General features: G+C 49.9%; 1 protein-coding gene across 1 annotated transcript; it reads left to right on the top strand.

Annotated features, from left to right (window-relative positions):
* Positions 1-258: 258 nt before the first annotated feature.
* VAX1 (ventral anterior homeobox 1) lies at positions 259-4,321 on the top strand. Its single transcript, XM_052661161.1, has 3 exons — positions 259-499; positions 1,654-1,841; positions 3,746-4,321. The coding sequence occupies exons 1-3, from the start codon at positions 259-261 to the stop codon at positions 4,319-4,321; spliced, it is 1,005 nt and encodes a 334-aa protein (XP_052517121.1).
* The last annotated feature ends 14,591 nt before the right edge of the window (positions 4,322-18,912 follow it).

The following is an 18,912-nucleotide window of genomic DNA, read 5'->3' as shown; positions in this document are numbered from 1 at the left end:
TCAGAAGACGCGGGCGCTGACGAGGCGGCCTCGCCGCTGATCCGCCGGGATCCTGGACCAGACTCGCCGCCTCTCAGCGAGCGCGCCACTCGGCGGTCGCCGCTGACCCGCCCGCGGCCGCCCCGCGGGGACATTCATTCGTGCCGCTTGCCTCTCTCCGGGCCGGGCTTAAGGGCTGTATTGTAGGGGTTTTGTTCCCCCTGTTTTTTTTTTTTTTCTCGCCTTTTTTTTGTTGTTGTTGTTGCCCGTGCCTCTCCTATGTTCGGGAAACCAGACAAAATGGACGTTCGGTGCCACTCGGACACAGAGGCCGCCCGGGTCTCCAAGAACGCGCACAAGGAGAGCCGGGAGAGCAAGGGCGCGGAGGGGAACCTTCCCGCCGCCTTCCTCAAGGAGCCGCAGGGCGCCTTCGCTGCGTCGGGCGCCCCGGAAGACTGTAACAAAAGTAAAGCCAATTCAGCAGCTGACCCGGATTACTGCCGCCGGATCCTGGTCCGAGGTAGGAACGGGGCAGGGCTGCTGCGGGGGGCGTTCTTTAGGGGCGACTCCGAGACCCGAGAGGCACGCCGCCACCTACCCCGGCCGGGGGGGTGGGTCTGCCGCCCGGGACTTAGGTGAAAGTTGCTGGCCCTCCCCGGGCCGGGGTCCCGCCCGCCGCTAGGGACTCCCACCTGGGACGCACGCTCTCCAGGAGCCTCGATCCCTCCAAGCCTCGAGGGGCCCCGCCGGCTGGGCTGCCGGGGGAGAGCCGAGGGACTGGGCGGGCGGGCCTAGGCTCCAGGCTGCGGCCTCCGACCCGGGAAGGTAGCAGGAAACTCTGGAGGACGTGTTTGCGTCCGGCGGATCCGAGGAACTCCGGGGAGCCTGCTTGGGGGCTCCCGCGCCCTGCGAGTCGAGCGCACCCAAGGGGACGCGGGCGCTGGAGAAGAGCCGCGGACCGCCAGCAGTGGCCCGGCCAGTTGGCGCTCTGGGCCAAGGGGGCCCGGCGCCGTGCTCCAGGCTGGCCGCCGCCGCCGCTGGGAGAAGCAGCCAGGCGGGCTTGCCGGGCCGCGGATGCCGTTTTAGTGCTGGGCTCGACCCCGCTCTGCTGCGCGGGGTGCGCTCGGCTCCGGCGGTGGCGGTGGGGAGGACCGGCTCCGGCCCTAGCCGGGCGCCGCCTCCGCCAACCGATCGCCAGGCCCTGCAGGCTCCCACTCGGTCCCTCCTCCTTCCGCCGCCTGGCTTCGGGAGGGAAGGAGACCCCGGGATGGGGGTGGGGACCGCTGGAGCACGGTCTGGTCAGCCTGCTCTAGAGCTGGGGCTGGCAGGACCTGGGCTGGTCAGTGCGGGGACCCTCAAACTACAGGGGATCCTGTCCATGCATCCGAGGCTCCCGGGCTAAAAGGAGCGTCAGCCCCCTTGTTTTTTCTCCCCTGTCCGGAGGGCTCTATAAAGGTCAACACCGATTCCCCCTCCCATCAGCTATGTGGAGTTAGTCCCCTCACCCCCCAAACACACATAGGGTCCTTACTTCCCGGCTGTGGCTGCACCCCCGCTACTCCCACCACCCCCACCATCCACCTCCGGACTGTGGTTCAGAAGCCAGCTCTGGCTTGGGGAGGTGGAGGAAACCAGGAGGGTGGGTTCTGATGCTTGACATCTCCCTTTCCCCAGATGCCAAGGGGTCCATCCGAGAGATCATCCTCCCCAAAGGCCTGGACCTGGATAGGCCCAAGAGGACACGCACGTCCTTCACCGCCGAGCAGCTCTACCGCCTGGAGATGGAGTTCCAGCGCTGCCAGTACGTGGTGGGCCGAGAGAGAACGGAGCTCGCCCGGCAGCTCAACCTCTCGGAGACGCAGGTATTCAGAGACCAGGCCGCACACAGCTCTCTGCATCAGCCTCCCTCCCCGTCAGCCCCAGCCAGCTCTAGCAGCTCTTCCTGACCACCTAGCTTGACTCTGGACCAAGCCTCCCACGAGAGGCAGAGGAATTGGGGAGGATGGAAAAGAAGGGCTGAAGGCTTTCTCCCTTCGTTAAGCCATCCCTTTCCCCCTACATCCCACATCTTCCAGGCCCATGTTCTGCCCACCTTGGCCTAACTCAGGAGGACCCCAAACCCTGTCCTTTTGGTTTCTTTTTAGACCCTAGTCTTGAGAATTCCCTGCTTGCCTCTCCTCTTCTATATTTGCCCCTGTTTTGGCCACCCCATTTTGGCCAGATTTCCTGGCACCACCCTCTCTGGAGATGGTAACCTTCCCTAGCACCCAGGCTCACTCAGCAAGAATGGGGCTAGGACCAAAGACCCCTGTTTCAGAACGGTGGGTGACAACCAGGGATTAAAAAGGTGCACATTCTGGAGATCTGCTTTTGCCTACCAGGCTGCCCTGATCCTTAATTCTTTTCCTGGCCTTGAACTGGACTCAGCCCCATTCCCAGCCCCAAGCATCCACTTTGGGCACCTTCAGTGCCAGTGATGTGTGAGGTATGAGATAGGAACCAAATCTGGGCCCTTGGGAGCCAGCAATGACAATTGTGCTGTAGGTCTTCTCCTTTACTTAAAATCCATATTCTACTGGGACTTTGGGCCCAAGAGGTCTTTGGGGCCCAAGAGCTTTGCCTTGTGGAGGTCATTTAGGACCTGGCCCAGGGCATGGCTTCAGCTTGGCCTAGGTAAGGCGTATTTCTTTCTGAGGACCAGTCCCTTTTACTGTGTCCAGCTGTGAAACAGATGGGGAGCATTTTAGATATAGGATCTGGGCAGAGCTGAGACCCAAGGACAGAGCATACTGGATATCCATTTTGAATTGGAGTTGGCATGTAGCTTTACCCCTAAGTCTTTGTGCTACCATCCTCTTAGTTTACAAAATCTGGACAGAATAACCTTTCCCTAGAGCTGCCAAATGCCATTCTGGGCCACCAGTTAGGCCTGAAGAGGGACAGAGTGAGAAGAGGAAGTAAGAGTGGAGATTGATGGAGAGGACTTAGTCTACCCCAGCCTCCTGCCTTCCTCCCATGACTCAAAAGTCCATGAGAGAGAGCAGCAGAGTTAGGTTATAAATTGAGGACATCACTCAGACCCTCCAGTCCAGCGGCTGGTGAGGAGGTGGAGAAAGCTTGGCTTATAAAATGCATCCTGTACAGATTCTATGTGTAGCCATCTTCCCTGCTTGCTATTAGTTGATAGTCCATCTGACCCTAAAAAGCAAGAAATAGCCTCTTGCAGCCTTCAACAGAATTAGTGCTGCTAGGGCTAAATTCGAGCCGGTTATGGCCAGGGGTTTGGGTCCTGAAAGGCAGGGCAATACTCCTTCCCATGCACGCTCACTTCCTACTTCCCTTTAGGCCTTACACCTCCTGGAAAAACGGGCCTTTACGAAGCAATGATCCACAGTCCCCCTGCGAGTAGTGCGGTGGCCCAGTGAAGTAACTTCTGATCTTCCCAGTTAGGGTCATGGGCATTTTTATTTCTTTGTTGTTTGTAACCGAGGTCGGCCTAGGCCTGCTTCCATGACCCACCCGGAAACGCAGCCTATGGAAGCTGTGTTCCCCTCTTGGCAGCCCTTGTCCCCCCAGGCCCCCAACTCCCGCCGCCCTTGCCCCGCTGCTCCCGGGCCCGACTTCTCCGGCTCCAGCTTGGGGTTGGGATCGGGGCTTTGGTTGGAGTTGGGGGAAGCCCCCCTTCCTGGAGCCCTTGTGTCCCGGAAGCTCGCTCCCCTTGACGCTCATCTCCCTCTCTCCCACCCTCCCCGGGGCCGGCGCGCAGGTGAAGGTCTGGTTCCAGAACCGGCGCACGAAGCAGAAGAAGGACCAGGGCAAGGATTCGGAGCTGCGTTCGGTGGTGTCAGAGACCGCGGCCACGTGCAGCGTGCTGCGGCTCCTGGAGCAGGGCCGCCTGCTGTCGCCGCCAGGCCTGCCAGCGCTGCTGCCGCCCTGCGCCACGGGCGCGCTCGGCTCCGCGCTCCGCGGGCCCAGTCTGCCGGCCCTGGGCGCGGGCGCCGCCGCGGGCTCGGCCGCCGCCGCAGCCGCCGCCGCCCCGGGTCCTGCCGGCGCCGCATCCCCGCACCCGCCAGCCGTGGGCGGCGCTCCGGGCCCGGGGCCCACTGGGCCCGGGGGACTGCACGCGGGCGCACCGGCCGCCGGCCACGGCCTCTTCAGCCTGCCCGTGCCCTCGCTGCTCGGCTCCGTCGCCAGCCGTCTTTCCTCCGCCCCGTTGACAATGGCCGGTTCGCTGGCCGGGAATTTACAAGAACTCTCCGCCCGATACCTGAGTTCCTCGGCCTTCGAACCTTATTCCCGGACCAACAATAAAGAAGGGGCCGAGAAAAAAGCTCTGGACTGATTTGAAGTGTTTCCCTGTATTTATATTTATAGTATCTATTGTGGTGATATTTATGGACTCACGCGCATTAGGCGCCGGGGCTCCTGAGCTGGGCTCCTGAGCTGGGCATCCGGCTCCCAAGAGGCCTCTGACAGCTCTCCTTCCGCGCCAGTTTCTGCCATTTGGGATACCCCTCCTCTGTGTCCTCCCACATCCACCCTCCGGCGCCAACTTCCTTCTGAATCCAGGAGAATCCAAAGAATTGGAGGGGGGAAAGCCAACCTGATTCCCCAACCAGTGCCTGGCCCTGGAGGGAAAGACTGGTTCTAAGTCCAAAGCACAGGACATCTGCTTTAGATCGAGCTGCTGCTGCCGTTCATTATGCTTATGAATATTTGAAAAAGGGAAGCTGCAAGCAGACCCCAGCTGAAAAGGCTGACAGGTTTCCTTAGACCAAAAAGGAGGAGGCTCCTTCCTCTCGCCAGAGAAACCAGGGCTTTTGGAAGCCGCTGGGCCCCACTTTGCGGACATCTCCGGAGAGCAGGCGCACGCTCAGCTTTCTGGCTGGACAAATCGTGCCGAATCTTCTCCCCTTTTAGAAAAACTCCCATCACCACCAACCCCGATCCCAGGAGACAATAAACCAAACATCCTGATAAACGACTGTGGTAATACGTTTGATCTAATCAGCAATAAAAGGAGAGTAATTACCATACAGAACCGAGTGGAGTGGAAGCAGTTTTAAAAAAAACTCCTAACGATGGAGTTAGGAAGCGGTAAGAAAATTCAGGATAGAAAATAAAACCAGGGCAATGCAAAATTAAAGATCCGGGTGTTACGACTTTGAACAGGAATTGAAAAGGGAAGAAAGCAAAAGAAATGCCTATGCCGCGAATGATAGAAAATTCAGGATCTTCTCCGAGGCTGCTGCAGGAGATAACCGACGGCATCACGCTCCTCCGGGAGGACAGTAGGGCAGCTCCCCCGCTCCTCCCCACCGCCTTCCGGATCCGTGGCTCCGGGCAGCATTGCTAGGTTTGGAAACAAGTCAGTGCTCATCCCTCTCCCCCACCCCCCCGGATTCACAAAGCCCTCCAGCACGCTGGAAACGTCCGAATGGCAGCCGCGGACTGGGCGACCCGGCCTCCTCTGTCGGTAGTCTCCGTATCAGGATCAGTTCCCTGCGCGGTTAGGAAAAGCATCCTTTTCCACCTCCTTCCCTATAAAACAATAACAACAGAAACAGAGTTTCCAAGGTTCCAAGTGAGAAACCCGGACCTCCACTCGGTCGCGGCCTCACCCCTTCCCCGCAACAACGCCCATCTCCACGGCCACGGCCACGCACATTTTTGACCAAAACCACAGACCCAGACGGCGGGTGCTGCAGCGTCTAAGAATGTATTCGTCCATCCGAAGTGAGCGCAGAGCATTTTAAAAATAGTAATTTTATTGTAAATTATTTACGTCGGAAGCTTTCCTCGCTTTTCCTTTTTCTTTCTTTTTTTTTTTCTCTTTTTCTGTCTTTTTTTTTTTTTAGGCAAATAGTGAAGAAAATAATGAACGATTCACACGCGGGTAGGTGTTACTGAATCCTGACTACTAACTGTTCTGAATGTTTTGGATATTTGGATGTTTTGTATTTATGTGGTGAGAGTGAAATATATATATCTATGATGATAAATGAGGTGTATTTTTGTCTTGTATTTGAAGGATTAAAAAAAAAAACAAAAACAAAAAAAGGAGAGAAAAGTCTCAGCAAGTGATGAGTCTGGGGCAGAGGGTGGCTGCCCCGTGGGTGCCGGGCCCTACAGCTGGTACCCTGAGTGCCTGGGACAAAGTTTTCAGACAGAGGAGCCTGCCATGATGTTCGTTCGGCTTCCATGAGGGTCTCACTCTCCAGCCCTCTGTCCCAATGCTTTACGACCTTCAGTCCCTCTCTCCTCCGTCTTCCACTTTGATGTTTCCAGGTTTCTTTAGGAATTTGTCTCTGGACACCCTGGAGTTCCTGCCTAATGACAACGCTTCACCTTCTAGAGTTTTCCAGCTGCATCTCCCTGGCAGCAATATGTTGGATTTGTGCAATCACAGGGTCCCGAAGAGGGAAGATTTTCCTTTCTTCTGACTTACAAGAAGTCGCTCGGCTGTCAAAGAGAAACTTTGAAGGAGCAAGAGAATAAAATAGATATTAATTCTTGCAGAGATCTCTCCACCGCCCCACCCCCACCCCATCCTGCTACACACACCATGGTGAACCATGTAGATTTTGCAGTTAGAAATCTGGGAGAGCTAGGAGGCCTGCAGACGGTAGCCTGGGACACACTCTCCTAACCCTAGCCCTCTCTTCGTGGCGTCAGAACCGCTGGGGTGCGGGCTGAGGGGGTCACAGTTCTCTTGGGGAAATTGCCCAAGTGAGGCCCCTCGGGCCACCACGAGTGTACTGCACCTAAACTGCAAGTTTGAGGCATCCGAAATGAGGCGGCGGCACAGGGCGGGGCGGTGGAGTTGCTGAGTGTGAGTTGCTCTCTATGCTTTGGACCCTTGCTGTGAGCTCACGGTATTTTTTTTCCCGGGGTTCAGAGCAGCTGCAAACCCTAGACTTTTGTTTCTGAGTCAGTACACACCCCTCAGCTTCGCTACCTCTCTGCTTTTCCCTCCCTGTCCTTTCTTCCTCCCCTCTTTTCCCTCCTCCCCGATTTGTATCTTTGTCTTTTCCTCTAAGGACCTCTCTCCTCTGGTGGGCTCTCTGTCTCCACCCTCTTGTTTCTACCCTTTTCCATCACTTCTCCAGACTGTCTTTCTCCCTTCTTCCACTCAGTCTCCATCTGGAGATTTCCACTGCCCCCGGTCTCTCCCTCTCCCTCTCTCTCTCTTTTCCCTGCTTTCTGATTCTTCTGTCTGCCCGGGTGGCCCCCAGGCCAATGCGTGGGTGGTTCTGGCTGCAGTTTCATGGCTGGTGGCCGGGGGCCTGCAAGGGGGAAGAAGGGAGTGAGAAGGTGGCATAATTTTATAGAACAAAGGAAAGTACAAAAATTCCAGCTTCAGGGCCCCCAAGAAGCTCAGCCCCCTGCTCCAGGAGCCTTAGCCTGGGGAGTCACCAAGAATATCCCTTACCAGCTTCCTGGCCTTTCTCCTTTTGCTTTTTTATCCCTAAAAGGAGCAAGAACCAGTTACCGAATCTCTTCTCTGCTCTCACCTCCCTTCCCCTCCCTGGCTTTGGGAGAGCTGCTGAGCATTTCGCCTGCCACTTGGAGCAAAGTTGTTCTTAGACTCTTCTGCACGGAATAAGAATTGCAATTTTAATTAAAAAATATTTATAGACAATTGATTTCATTTTAATGTCTGCCCTGTCTCCTCTCCTTCCCCAAGGGCCTCCAGCCAGTTGCTTTGGTCCTTGGAATCCTCCAGTGAAGCCTCTGGCCCTCAACTAGTGACTCATAGGCCAAGGAGGAGGCAGGTGGCTTCTGGGAGAACAGCTGGCCCTTTCGGGGAAGAAGGTGGAAGGGTTCTGGGGTCAAGGAGAACAGCTGGAGGTGGGCGTGCTGAAAGGAATCTCATGCCTAGGCCTGCACAAAGCCATATCCAAGTTAGCTCAGAGCAAAGAAGGAAAAGGGAAAACGTCTCACCAAACTCCTGTGAGTTTGGTGGTCAGGTGTGGCAAAGACGAGGGAAGTCACTTCAGGAGCTGAACCAGACGTGATCACATCCATGCTTGCAGTGGGCCTAACTCTGAGCCAGAATCAATTTGTAATGAGCAGCATATAGCAATTCTTTATACAAAACAGCCTTTGCATACACCACCTCTATTTCTCCTTACTTCCAGAGGTCTAGCCTCATTTTAAAGAGCCACCTACAGGCGCCTCCCCCCCACCGGGGGAGCCCTCAAATGACTTGCCCATAGCCACATAGTCAGAACCACAGGACTATAAGCTCCCCCTAGGTTGAGGCCTTCCTCTTTCTGTTTCTTCCTCTTCTCTCCCTCCCTCTCCTGCCTTGCTACTTCCCTCACTCCCTCCTTTCCTTCATTCCCTTCTTTTCTGTCTGAAGTGTCTGGCTCACCACGTCTGCAACCTCCTATTTCCAGGCCTCTTTCTACTACACCAGCTGCTGAGGATTAACTTGGTGCCTTCATCAAGAGATCCGAATTTCTCCCTTCTTTCTGTTTTCTCTTTTTTCCCTGCCAGTACCCAACTCCTTCCCTCTACTTCCCTCTGAAATGATGCCCATTACCCTCTTTACCCTACACTTTGTATCTTCCAATCTCCTGCAGGTTGACTTAAACACCTGGTCAGAACTGTCTACTAACTCAGGGTTTCTCAAGATACAAATGAAAACCACCTGCTATAGAATCATTTGGGAACTAGTTAAAATACAGATTCCTAAACCTCGGCTCCATCTAATAATCAGAAACTCTGGGGGTGGGTTCAGGAATGTGTATTGTTAACAAGTTTCCTATGTGATCCTTATCCACTCTAACATTTGAGAATTCCTGTACTCAAAGGCAAACTCACGGAGACCTCCAGCATCCGGCCTAGGGCCTGGTGTTTGGTAGGAATACGATGCATGTTTATTAAACATAATAATCCACATTTTCTGACACAAGTTTCTTGGATCACCTCATACTATTGCAATTTACCACCATTTCTACATTGGGAAATCCTTACAGATCAGAGTCTTCTCACTTAAGTAGATTTCAGTTTAATGAAACAGGAGAGGAAGATGGATAGATTCTGGTGGTATGTCAAATCTAAGGGCGGGGCTTCCTCAGTAGTTAAGTGGTAAAGAATCCACCTGCTAATGCAGGAGACGAGGGTTTCATCCTTGGATCAGGAAGATAACCGTGGAGAAGGAAATGGCAATCCACTCCAGTAGTCTTGCCTGGGAAATTCCATAGACAGAGGAGCCTGGTGGGCTACACAGTCCATGGGGTTGCAAGAGTCAGACATGACTTAGCAACTCAACAAGAACAAATCTAAGGGAAGGTCTTTTATTAACCTAACTGGGACCATCTTGTTGGGCTGCTCCTGTTCAGACCTGGGAGTTTGGGGAGGGCAGAAGGAGAGTCCTCCATATTTGCTGAAAGACACTCAGGTGCACACCGTTCTTGATGGGCCCCAAAGGTGTTGGCTGGAGAGACATCAGAGCTGTGATAGGAGCAAGGCCACCAGGTCCAGAGGAACTGGCATGGAATATACATCGAAGCTGAAAACAAGCACCACCTTCTTTGGTTTATTTAGTTGATAAGAAAATTATTTTCTATCTAGAAGCATGTGCGCTTATCCTCTTAGCCTAAAAACAGAAAATAAATGTGCTTTACGTGGTAGTGGTGTATCCAGTCTTCAAAAGAGCAGCCACTCACACACACACTCCTCAGTATCTCACAAGGCTCAGGATGGTGACTTGCTGCACTAAGAGAAAGTAATGCATCTTAGTGGTTACTAGTTACGGGCTCCAGAGTCAGAGTGACATGGGTTCACATACTAGGTCCTCCACTTAGTAGCTGTGTAATCTAGGACACATTACCAAGCTGATTGTGTTAAGCCTGTATCTACATATGTCAAATGGAGATAATAATGGTAGCTTCTCATAGAACTTTCATGAATAGTCAATTAGATAAGGCATGTAAAGCATCTGGTACAGCCTAGTATCAACATTCGAATCAGTTCAGTTCAGTCACTCAGTCGTGTCCGACTCTTTGTGACCCCATGAATCACAGCACGCCAGGCCTCCCTGTCCATCACCAACTCCTGGAGTTCACTCAAACTCATGTCCATAGAGTCGGTGATGCCATCCAGCCATCTCATCCTCTGTCATCCCCTTCTCCTCCTGCCCCCAATCCCTCCCAGCATCACAGTCTTTTCCAATGAGTCAACTCTTTGCATGAGGTGGCCAAAGTACTGGAGTTTCAGCTTTAGCATCATTCCCTCCAAAGAAATCCCAGGGCTGATCTCCTTCAGAATGGCCTGGTTGGATCTCCTTGCAGTCCAAGGGGCTCTCAAGAGTCTTCTCCAACACCACAGTTCTAAAGCATCAATTCTTTGGCGCTCAGCTTTCTTCACAGTCCAACTCTCACATCCATATATGACCACTGGAAAAACCATAGCCTTGACTAGACGGACCTTTGTTGGCAAGATAATGTCTCTGCTTTTCAATATGCTATCTAGGTTGGTCATAACTTTCCTTCCAAGGAGTAAGTGTCATTCGAATATCAGCTATTTATTACAAGACTGTGCTACTGTGGTAGTTGATGGTCTGAGACTATCTCCAGGCCTCAGTTTCCCCATCTGCAGAGTGAGGGGGTTGGCCTTAAGTCCTAACTTGTAGGAAAGACTTGGAATTACGGTTAAGCCGGTCATAATGGAATTTACTCTCCCTGCCTTTAGAATGGACACCACAGCCATCAGTAAGAACAGCATTTTTTTACTAAAAGTGTTAAATTATTATTTTAATGACTTGGCAGACAGCCTTCAGCTGTCAGTTGTCAGGCAGGCCTCAGTGGTAAGTCACTATCGGGAGTTGCCTCAGCTGAAGAGAACCAGAGAACCACCTTGCCCAAGGTCATCCCCGGTTGGTGGCTTCCAATGACTGAGAGACCTGGGAATAAGCCTGCTGATCCACGCTCCAACTTTGGATAGTTTTGAAGGGCCATCCCATCTGGTTCTGGTGAGACTTCAGTGCAGCTTGGCTTTTCCTCCCGTCCAATACTACCTCCTTATTTCCCCTTCCCTGTTGGACTTGGAGCACTCCTAATAAACCTACGTGCCACTCTCTCCACCTCTTAGGGAACCTGACTTGCATCAGATGTCATGGGAAAGAGCAGGTTGAGCGGTGGAAACGGAGAGGGAACACTGAGGATCTAGAGCACAGAGCGACTGAGGGCAGATGGTGGGTGACAAGGCAGAAATGCAGGCAGAGCCTGGCATACCATGTTAACCATATTTGGACTTGACCATTAAGGTGATAGGGAGTCACTGAAAGTTTCTCCCAAGGGGATCCCAAAATCATTGCAGGTCTGTACTTTGTTTCTTTTTAACATTTTTACGAAATATAATTTTAAGTCAGTTTCCATTTACAGATATTGCAAAATATTGGCTATATTCCCCATGTTGTACAATGCATCCTTGAGCCTATCTTACACACATTAGTTTGTATTGTTCCTCTCGTCTCCTCCCCCTTCCCCCATATTGTCCCCACCCTCCAAGACCACCAGTTTGTTTTCTGTATCTGTGAGTTGCAGGTCTATATTTTGGAAGATGTTTTGGCAGTTGAGGGGATGATATGGAAACAGGAGCACAAGTATTCTTGCGCCAGAGGTCAGTCGGTGAGTTCACGGCAAGAGGGACAAGCGAGGACGATGGTGGTGGTGGCAGGGCGGCGGCAGCGTCAGTTGGTGCAGTAGCAGCAAAAATGAAGAGAGGATGGGTTCAAGGTATTGCCTGAGTTTAAATCAACAGATCTTAGTAATCAAATGAGGTCACGGGGTGGTGGCATTCCTTCCAAGATTGGCTCAAGGGAAACTTTGCAGTTACTTTCTTTGAGTCATGGAAGGAATGAGGTGCATGAACCCCAGAAGGGTTTGGGCCCCCAAGGCTTTGGTGGCAGCAGCGAGTTCTGGTGGAAGCCCTGGACCGGGTGGTGGGAGGGTCAAAGGGCAGGAAGATCACAGAGCATGTGCCCTCTGCACAAACCTGGCTTGCATACTAGGCACCGCTTCTCCCCAGTGGCAGGGGGTGAGTGGGCTTCTAGTCGCCTATGCCAGGACCCCCACCCCTCATCCCTTTCCCCTCCCGAGGGGCACAGTATGTACTCACATGAGGTCCCAGCTGCCAAGGAAGTGGAGAGTTGACCTCCTGCCTTGACCTAGTCTGAACCTGACCGTGGTGCCCTGTTGCCAGTCTGCACAGGAATAAGCAATGGAAACACCTTCCCTGAAGGTCGGTCTCTGAAGAGGTAAGCAGTGACCAGGTCTGTGGAGCACCACCGGCATGAGGAGGTGTGGCCTCCAATCTTGAAGCCCCTTGTCCCCACCTGACTGCTCAGCTCATGAAAGAGGAGCATGAGTCAGGCCCGATGCTACCTCTCCAGTCTCCAGACCAGTGCTCTGGGCAGCAACACAAGCTGGAGCCCAGTCATGGACTCACTCATCTCTTAGAAGGAAAGAAACAGGGATGCAGAGTTTGCTAAAAATGCCCAATAGTAAGTGCCTGGGTTTTGCTTTGTTTTCCTTTTCTTTCATTTGTTAGTAAGACTGCCATCTATTAAATAGGATGTGAGAGTTGGACTGTAAAGAAAGCTGAGTGCCAAAACATTGATGCTTTTGAACTGTGGTATTGGAGAAGACTCTTAAGACTCCTTGCAGTCCAAGGAGATCCAACCAGTCCATCCTAAAGGAAATCAGTCCTGAATATTCATTGGAGGGACTGATGCTGAAGCTGAAACTCCAATACTTTGGCCACGTGATGCAAAGAACCAACTCACTAGAAAAGACCCTGACCCCGGGAAAGATTGAAGGCAGGAGGAGAAGGGGATGACAGAGGATGAGATGGTTGGATGGCATCACCAACTCAATGGACATGAGTTTGAGTGAACTCCGGGAGTTGGTGATGGACAGGGAAGACTGGTGTGCTGCAGTCTATGGAGTCACAAAGAGCCAGACATGACTGAACGACTGAACTGAAACTGAATTAGATAGGTGATCAGTAGGGAAGTTCATCTAGCCCATTGTACTTAGGTTCAGACTTTCCTTTCCAAGGAAGAGCTAAATGCAAGTTTAATATTTCTGACCCAGTTGTCAGTGGATGCTCTGGGCTTGGAAGAGCAAGCCCAGAGAGGTGAGAGGGCATTTATTCTTAGGTTAGGTTGAGCAGAGAGCTTGTCAGGAAGGACTGTAGGATTCTGAGATGATCAGGAAGGTGTTTCAGGCCTTTGCAAAGGCAGGTTAGGGAGAAACTGGAGAGGGAGGGGAATAAAATGAAACAAAGTGAAGGCAGGTGTCGGGGACACACACTGAGTAGAGGTGAAAGATGAGGCTGGAAAAGTAGCTCCATCAAGAAAGGTCTTGAATACCAAGCTAAAAGTCTTTATTCTGTAGGCAAACAAGAGGGTTTTGGTAAGCAGCAATGAGTAGAAAACTGGATCAGGCAGGTGTAGACAGAGGAGAAATATTAATGAATCTTGAAGTTAGGTACTGAGATCTGAAATTAGGCTGCAGGTGGGGAGAATGGAAAGTAGGTGGGAGTTAATGATTTTTATCTTATTGGCGATGGATGCTAGGTGTAAGCCAATACATTGAGACCAAAACTCCTAAACAAAAGCATTATTTCATTTTAAGATTCTTTTCCTGGTCTTCCTATCAATGTCTCTGTTCAGAGACAAGAGGGAAAGTGGCAAATAAGTTTCAGCTCTGGTGCTAACTTGGATTGATTGATGATGGCTGCCTGTCATACTAAGTTGCAGAGGATTCTGAAGCCTCATTAACCATCAGTTGGAAAAGTGATGTCTACCATAGCCATCGGAGATGTTTTTGTAACTCTGAGAATTGAAAAATTCAGGCTGCTTCTCTAGGTTCTGAGTGAGGAGCTGGGTCCAGTTTTGACTTAGTGGTTTTCTTAGCCTGGAAAGTCATGGCAGAGTGGGGAGCTGATTCCAAGTAACCCAGGGGCAATGCCTTGCAGCAAACATCCCAGTCATCACAGACCCCCACAATTTGGCCATAGTAAGAAAACCTGGGCTTGAATTCCATCTCTGCCTTTTGTTTAGCCATGTGAATTTAGACAAATTACTCAACCCCTTTCAATCAGAATATTCATCTATAAAATAGAAAAACCTAAGCATAAAGTACTTCAGTCAGTTCAGTTCAGTTGCTCAGTCATGTCCGACTCTTTGAGACCCCATGAATCACAGCACGCCAGGCCTCCCTGTCCATCACCAACTCCCGGAGTTCACTCAAACTCGCATCCATCGAGTCGGTGATGCCATCCAGCCGTCTCATCCTCTGCTGTCCCCTTCTCCTGCCCCCAATCCGTCCCAGCATCAGAGTCTTTTCCAATGAGTCAACTCTTTGCATGAGGTGGCCAAAGTACTGGAGTTTCAGCTTTAGCATCATTCCTTCCAAAGAAATCCCAGGGCTGATCTCCTTTAGAATGGCCTGGTTGGATCTCCTTGCAGTCCAAGGGACTCTCAAGAGTCTTCTCCAACACCACAGTTCAAAAGCATCAATTCTTCGGCACTCAGCTTTCTTCACAGTCCAACTCTCACATCCATACATGACCACTGGAAAAACATAGCCTTGACTAGATGGACCTTTGTTGGCAAAGTAATGTCTCTGCTTTTCAATATGCTTAGTGACCAACTATGAGCTCAACAAGTATTGGTCAGCTGTTTATTCTCCATTTTGAACATAACCTTGTCTTTAGGTCTTGAGCATCAACTTCTAACTAGATTTTCACCTGGGGAAAATTTTGTAACTGTGATTTTTGTGAAGATTCACTGAGATATTGGATGTGGAGTACATGACATAGAATAAGAGAGTCCCCTTTGCAAAGTGGTAGAACAAAAGATGCACTTTCAACATTTTGGTGTCTCCAGAGCAGTTTATTTTATTTTATTTTTTTGGCTGTGGTGCGTCTTTGTTGCTGCGTGTGAACTTTCTCTAGTTGTGGCGAGAGGGGCTACTCTTCCCTGCAGTATGTGGGCTTCTCATTGAGGTGGCTTCCCTTGTTGCACAAGGGCACAAGGATTTCAGTAGTTGTGGTGCGTGGACTCAATAGTCTTGGCTCGCGGGCTCTAGAGCACTGGCTCAGTAGCTGTGCACGTGGGCATAGCTGCTCTGAGCCACGTGGAATCTTCCCGGACCAGGGATGGAACCAGTGTCCCTTGCATTGCAAGGTGGATTCTTAACCACTGGACCACCAGGGAAGTCTGCAGAGCAGTTTTTATACATTTTTACAAACACACACACACACACACACACTCATACATGTTGTCAAGTTTTCTGTTTTCCCTTGACATAAACAGGTTCATTTTGTACATATTGTTTTGTGTTTTATAACTTTCTTTTCATTTAACAGCATATCTTGGAGGTCCTGTATGTCATTGCTTATCAGTTCAGTTCAGTCGCTCAGTCGTGTCTGACTCTTTGCGACCCCATGAACTGCAGCACGCCAGGCCTCTCTGTCTATCACCAAACCCCGGAGTCCAGCTAAACCCATGTGCATTGGTCGGTGATGCCATCCAACCATCTCATCCTCTGTCGTCCCCTTCTCCTCCTGCCCTCAATCTTTCCCAGCATTCAGGGTCATTCCAAATGAGTCAGCTCTTCTCATAGGTGGCCAAAGTATTGGAGTTTCAGCTTCCACATCAGTCAGTCCTTCCAATGAACACCCAGGGCTGATCTCCTTTAGGATGGACTGGTTGGATCTCCTTGCAGTCCAAGGGACTCTTAAGAATCTTCTCCAATACCACAGTTCAAAAGCATCAACTCTGGTGCTCAGCTTTCTTTATAGTCCAACTCTCACATCCATACATGACCACTGGAAAAACCATAGCCTTGACTAGATGAACCTTTGTTGACAAAGCAATGTCTCTGCTTTTTAATATGCTGTCTAGGATGGTCATAACTTTCCTTCCAAGGAGTAAGTGTCTTTTAATTTCATGACTGCAATCACCATCTGCAGTGATTTTGGAGCCCAGAAAAATAAAGTCAGCCACTGTTTCCACTGTTTCCCCATCTATTTCTCATGATCTTAGTTTTCTGGATTTTGAGCTTTAAGCCAACTTTTTCACTCCCCTCTTTCACTTTCATCAAGAGGCTCTTTAGTTCTTCTTCACTTTCTGCCATAAAGGTGGTGTTATCTGCATATCTGAGGTTATTGATATTTCTCCTGGCAATCTTGATTCCAGCTTGTGCTTTATCCAGCCCAGCATTCTACATGATGTACTCTGCATATAAGTTAAATAAGCAGGGTGACAATATACAGCCTTGACATACTCCTTTTCCTATTTGGAAAAAATCTGTTGTTCCATGTCCAGTTCTAACTGTTGCTTCCTGGCCTGCATACAGATTTCTCAAGAGGCAGATTAGGTGGTCTGGTATTCCCCATCTCTTTCAGAATTTCCCACATTTTCTGTGATCCACACAGTCAAAGGCTTTGGCATAGTCAATAAAGCAGAAATAGATATGTTTCTGGAACTCTCTTGCTTTTTCCATGATCCAGCAGATGTTGGCAATTTGATCTCTGGTTCCTCTGCCTTTTCTAAGACCAGCTTGAACATCTGGAAGTTTATGGTTCACGTATTGCTGAAGCCTGGCTTGGAGAATTTTAAGCATCACTTTACTAGCATGTGAGATGAGTGCAATTGTGCGGTAGTTTGAGCATTCTTTGGCATTGCCTTTCTTTGGGATTGGAATGAAAACTGACCTTTTCCAGTCCTGTGGCCACTGCTGAATTTTCCAAATTTTCTGGCATATTGAGTGCAGCACTATCACAGCATCATCTTTCAGGATTTGAAATAGCTCAGCTAGAATTCCATCACCTCCACTAGCTTTGTTCATAGTGATGCTTTCTAAGGCCCACTTGACTTCACATTCCAGGATGTCTGGCTGTAGATGAGTGATCACACCATCGTGATTATCTGGGTCGTGAAGATCTTTTTTGTGCAGTTCTTCTGTTTATTCTTGCTACCTCTTCTTAATATCTTCTGCTTCTGTTAGGTCCATACCATTTCTGTCCTTTATTGAGCCCAACTGTGCGTGAAATGTTCCCTTGGTATCTCTAATTTTCTTGAAGAGATCTCTTGTCTTTCCCATTCTGTTGTTTTCCTCTATTTCTTTGCATTGATTGCTGAGGAAGGCTTTGTTATCTCTCCTTGCTATTCTTTGGAACTCTGCATTCAAATGGGTATATCTTGCCCTTTCTCCTTTGCTTTTTGCTTCTCTTCTTTTCACAGCTATTTGTAAGGCCTCCTCAGATGGCCATTTTGCTTTTTTGCATTTGTTTTTCTTGGGGATGATCTTGATCCCTGTCTCCTGTACAATGTCACGAACCTCTGTCCATAGTTCATCAGGCCCTCTGCCTATCAGATCAAGTCCCTTAAATCCATTTCTCACTTCCACTCATAAAGGATTTGATTTAGGTCATACCTGAATGGTCTAGTGGTTTTCTCCACTTTCTTCAATTTCAGTCTGAATTTGACAACAAGGAGTTCATGATCTGAGCCACAGTCAGCTCCCAGTCTTGTTTTTGCTGACTGTATAGAGCTTTTCCATCTTTGGCTGCAAAGAATATAATCTATCTGATTTTGGTGTCGACTGTCTGTTGATTTCCATGTGTAGAGTCTTCTCTTGTGTTGTTGGAAGAGGGTGTTTGCTATGACCAGTGCGTTCTCTTGGCAGAACTCTATTAGCCCTTGCCCTGCTTCATTCTGTACTCCAAGGCCAAATTTGCCTGTTTCTCTGGGTGTTTCTTGACTTCCTACTTTTGCATTCCAGTCCCCTATAATGAAAAGGACATCTTTTTTGGGTGTTAGTTCTAAAAGGTCTAGTTGGTCTTCATAGAACTGTTTAACTTCAGCTTCTTCAATGTTACTGGTTGGGGCATAGGCTTGGATTACTGTGATATTGAATGGTTTGCCTTGGAAACGAACAGAGATCATTCTGTCGTTTTTGAGATTGCATCCAAATACTGCATTTTGGACTCTTTTGTTGGCTATGATGGCTATTCCATTTCTTCTAAGGGATTGCTGCCCACAGTACTAGATATAATGGTCATGAGTTAAATTCACCCATTCCAGTCCATCTTAGTTCACTGATTCCTGAAATGTTGACATTCACTCTTGTCATCTCCTATTTGACCACTTCCAATTTGCCTTGATTCATGGACCTAACATTCCAGATTCCTATGCAATATTGTTCTTTATAGCATCGAAACTTGCTTCTATCACCAGTCCCATCCACAGCTGGGTGTTGTTTTTTCTTTGGCTCCATCCCTTCATTCTTTCTGGAGTTATTTCTCCACTGATCTCCAGTAGCATATTGGGCACCTACTGACCTGGGGAGTTCATCTTTCAGTGTCTTATCTTTTTGCCTTTTCATACTGTTCATGGTATTCTCAAAGCAAGAATAGTGAAGTGGTTTGCCATTCCCTTCTCCAGTGGACCACATTCTGTCAGACCTCTCCACCATGACCCGTCCGTCTTGGGTGGTCCCACACGGCAGGGCTTCGTTTCATTGAGTTAGACAAGGCTGGGGTCCATGTCATCAGATTGGCCTGTTGTTGTGATTGTGGTTTCAGTCTGTCTGCCCTCTGATGCCCTTTCTCAGCACCTACAGTCTTATTTGGGTTTCTCTTACCTTGTATGTGGGGTATCTCTTCACGGCTGCTCCTGCAAAGCACAGCCACTGCTCCTTACCTTGGATGTGGTGTAGCTCCTCTCAGCCGCCGCCCCGTCATTGTTTATAGGTCTATTTGATTAACCTCTGTAAATTTCATAGTATGGGTGTATCCCTTATTGATGGAAATTTGTTTTCCTTTTTTTTTTTTTCGCCTTTACAGATATATTTATGAGAACAGTCCTGTGCCTTTGCATGTATATGATATTTCTGAAAGTGGAATTAT

The sequence above is a fragment of the Budorcas taxicolor genome, chromosome 23, assembly GCF_023091745.1.
Source record: "Budorcas taxicolor isolate Tak-1 chromosome 23, Takin1.1, whole genome shotgun sequence".
NCBI lineage: Eukaryota > Metazoa > Chordata > Mammalia > Artiodactyla > Bovidae > Budorcas > Budorcas taxicolor.
The sequence above is the reverse complement of the archived record's forward strand: the minus strand, read 5'-3'. Positions and strand labels throughout refer to the sequence as shown.

Coding starts and splice junctions, on each gene's coding strand:
- VAX1 (XM_052661161.1), top strand. CDS start 259: ATGTTCGGGAAACCAGACAAAATGGACGTTCGGTGCCACTCGGACACA. Junction 500..1,653: donor CCGCCGGATCCTGGTCCGAG/GTAGGAACGGGG, acceptor CCCTTTCCCCAG/ATGCCAAGGGGTCCATCCGA. Junction 1,842..3,745: donor TCAACCTCTCGGAGACGCAG/GTATTCAGAGAC, acceptor GCCGGCGCGCAG/GTGAAGGTCTGGTTCCAGAA.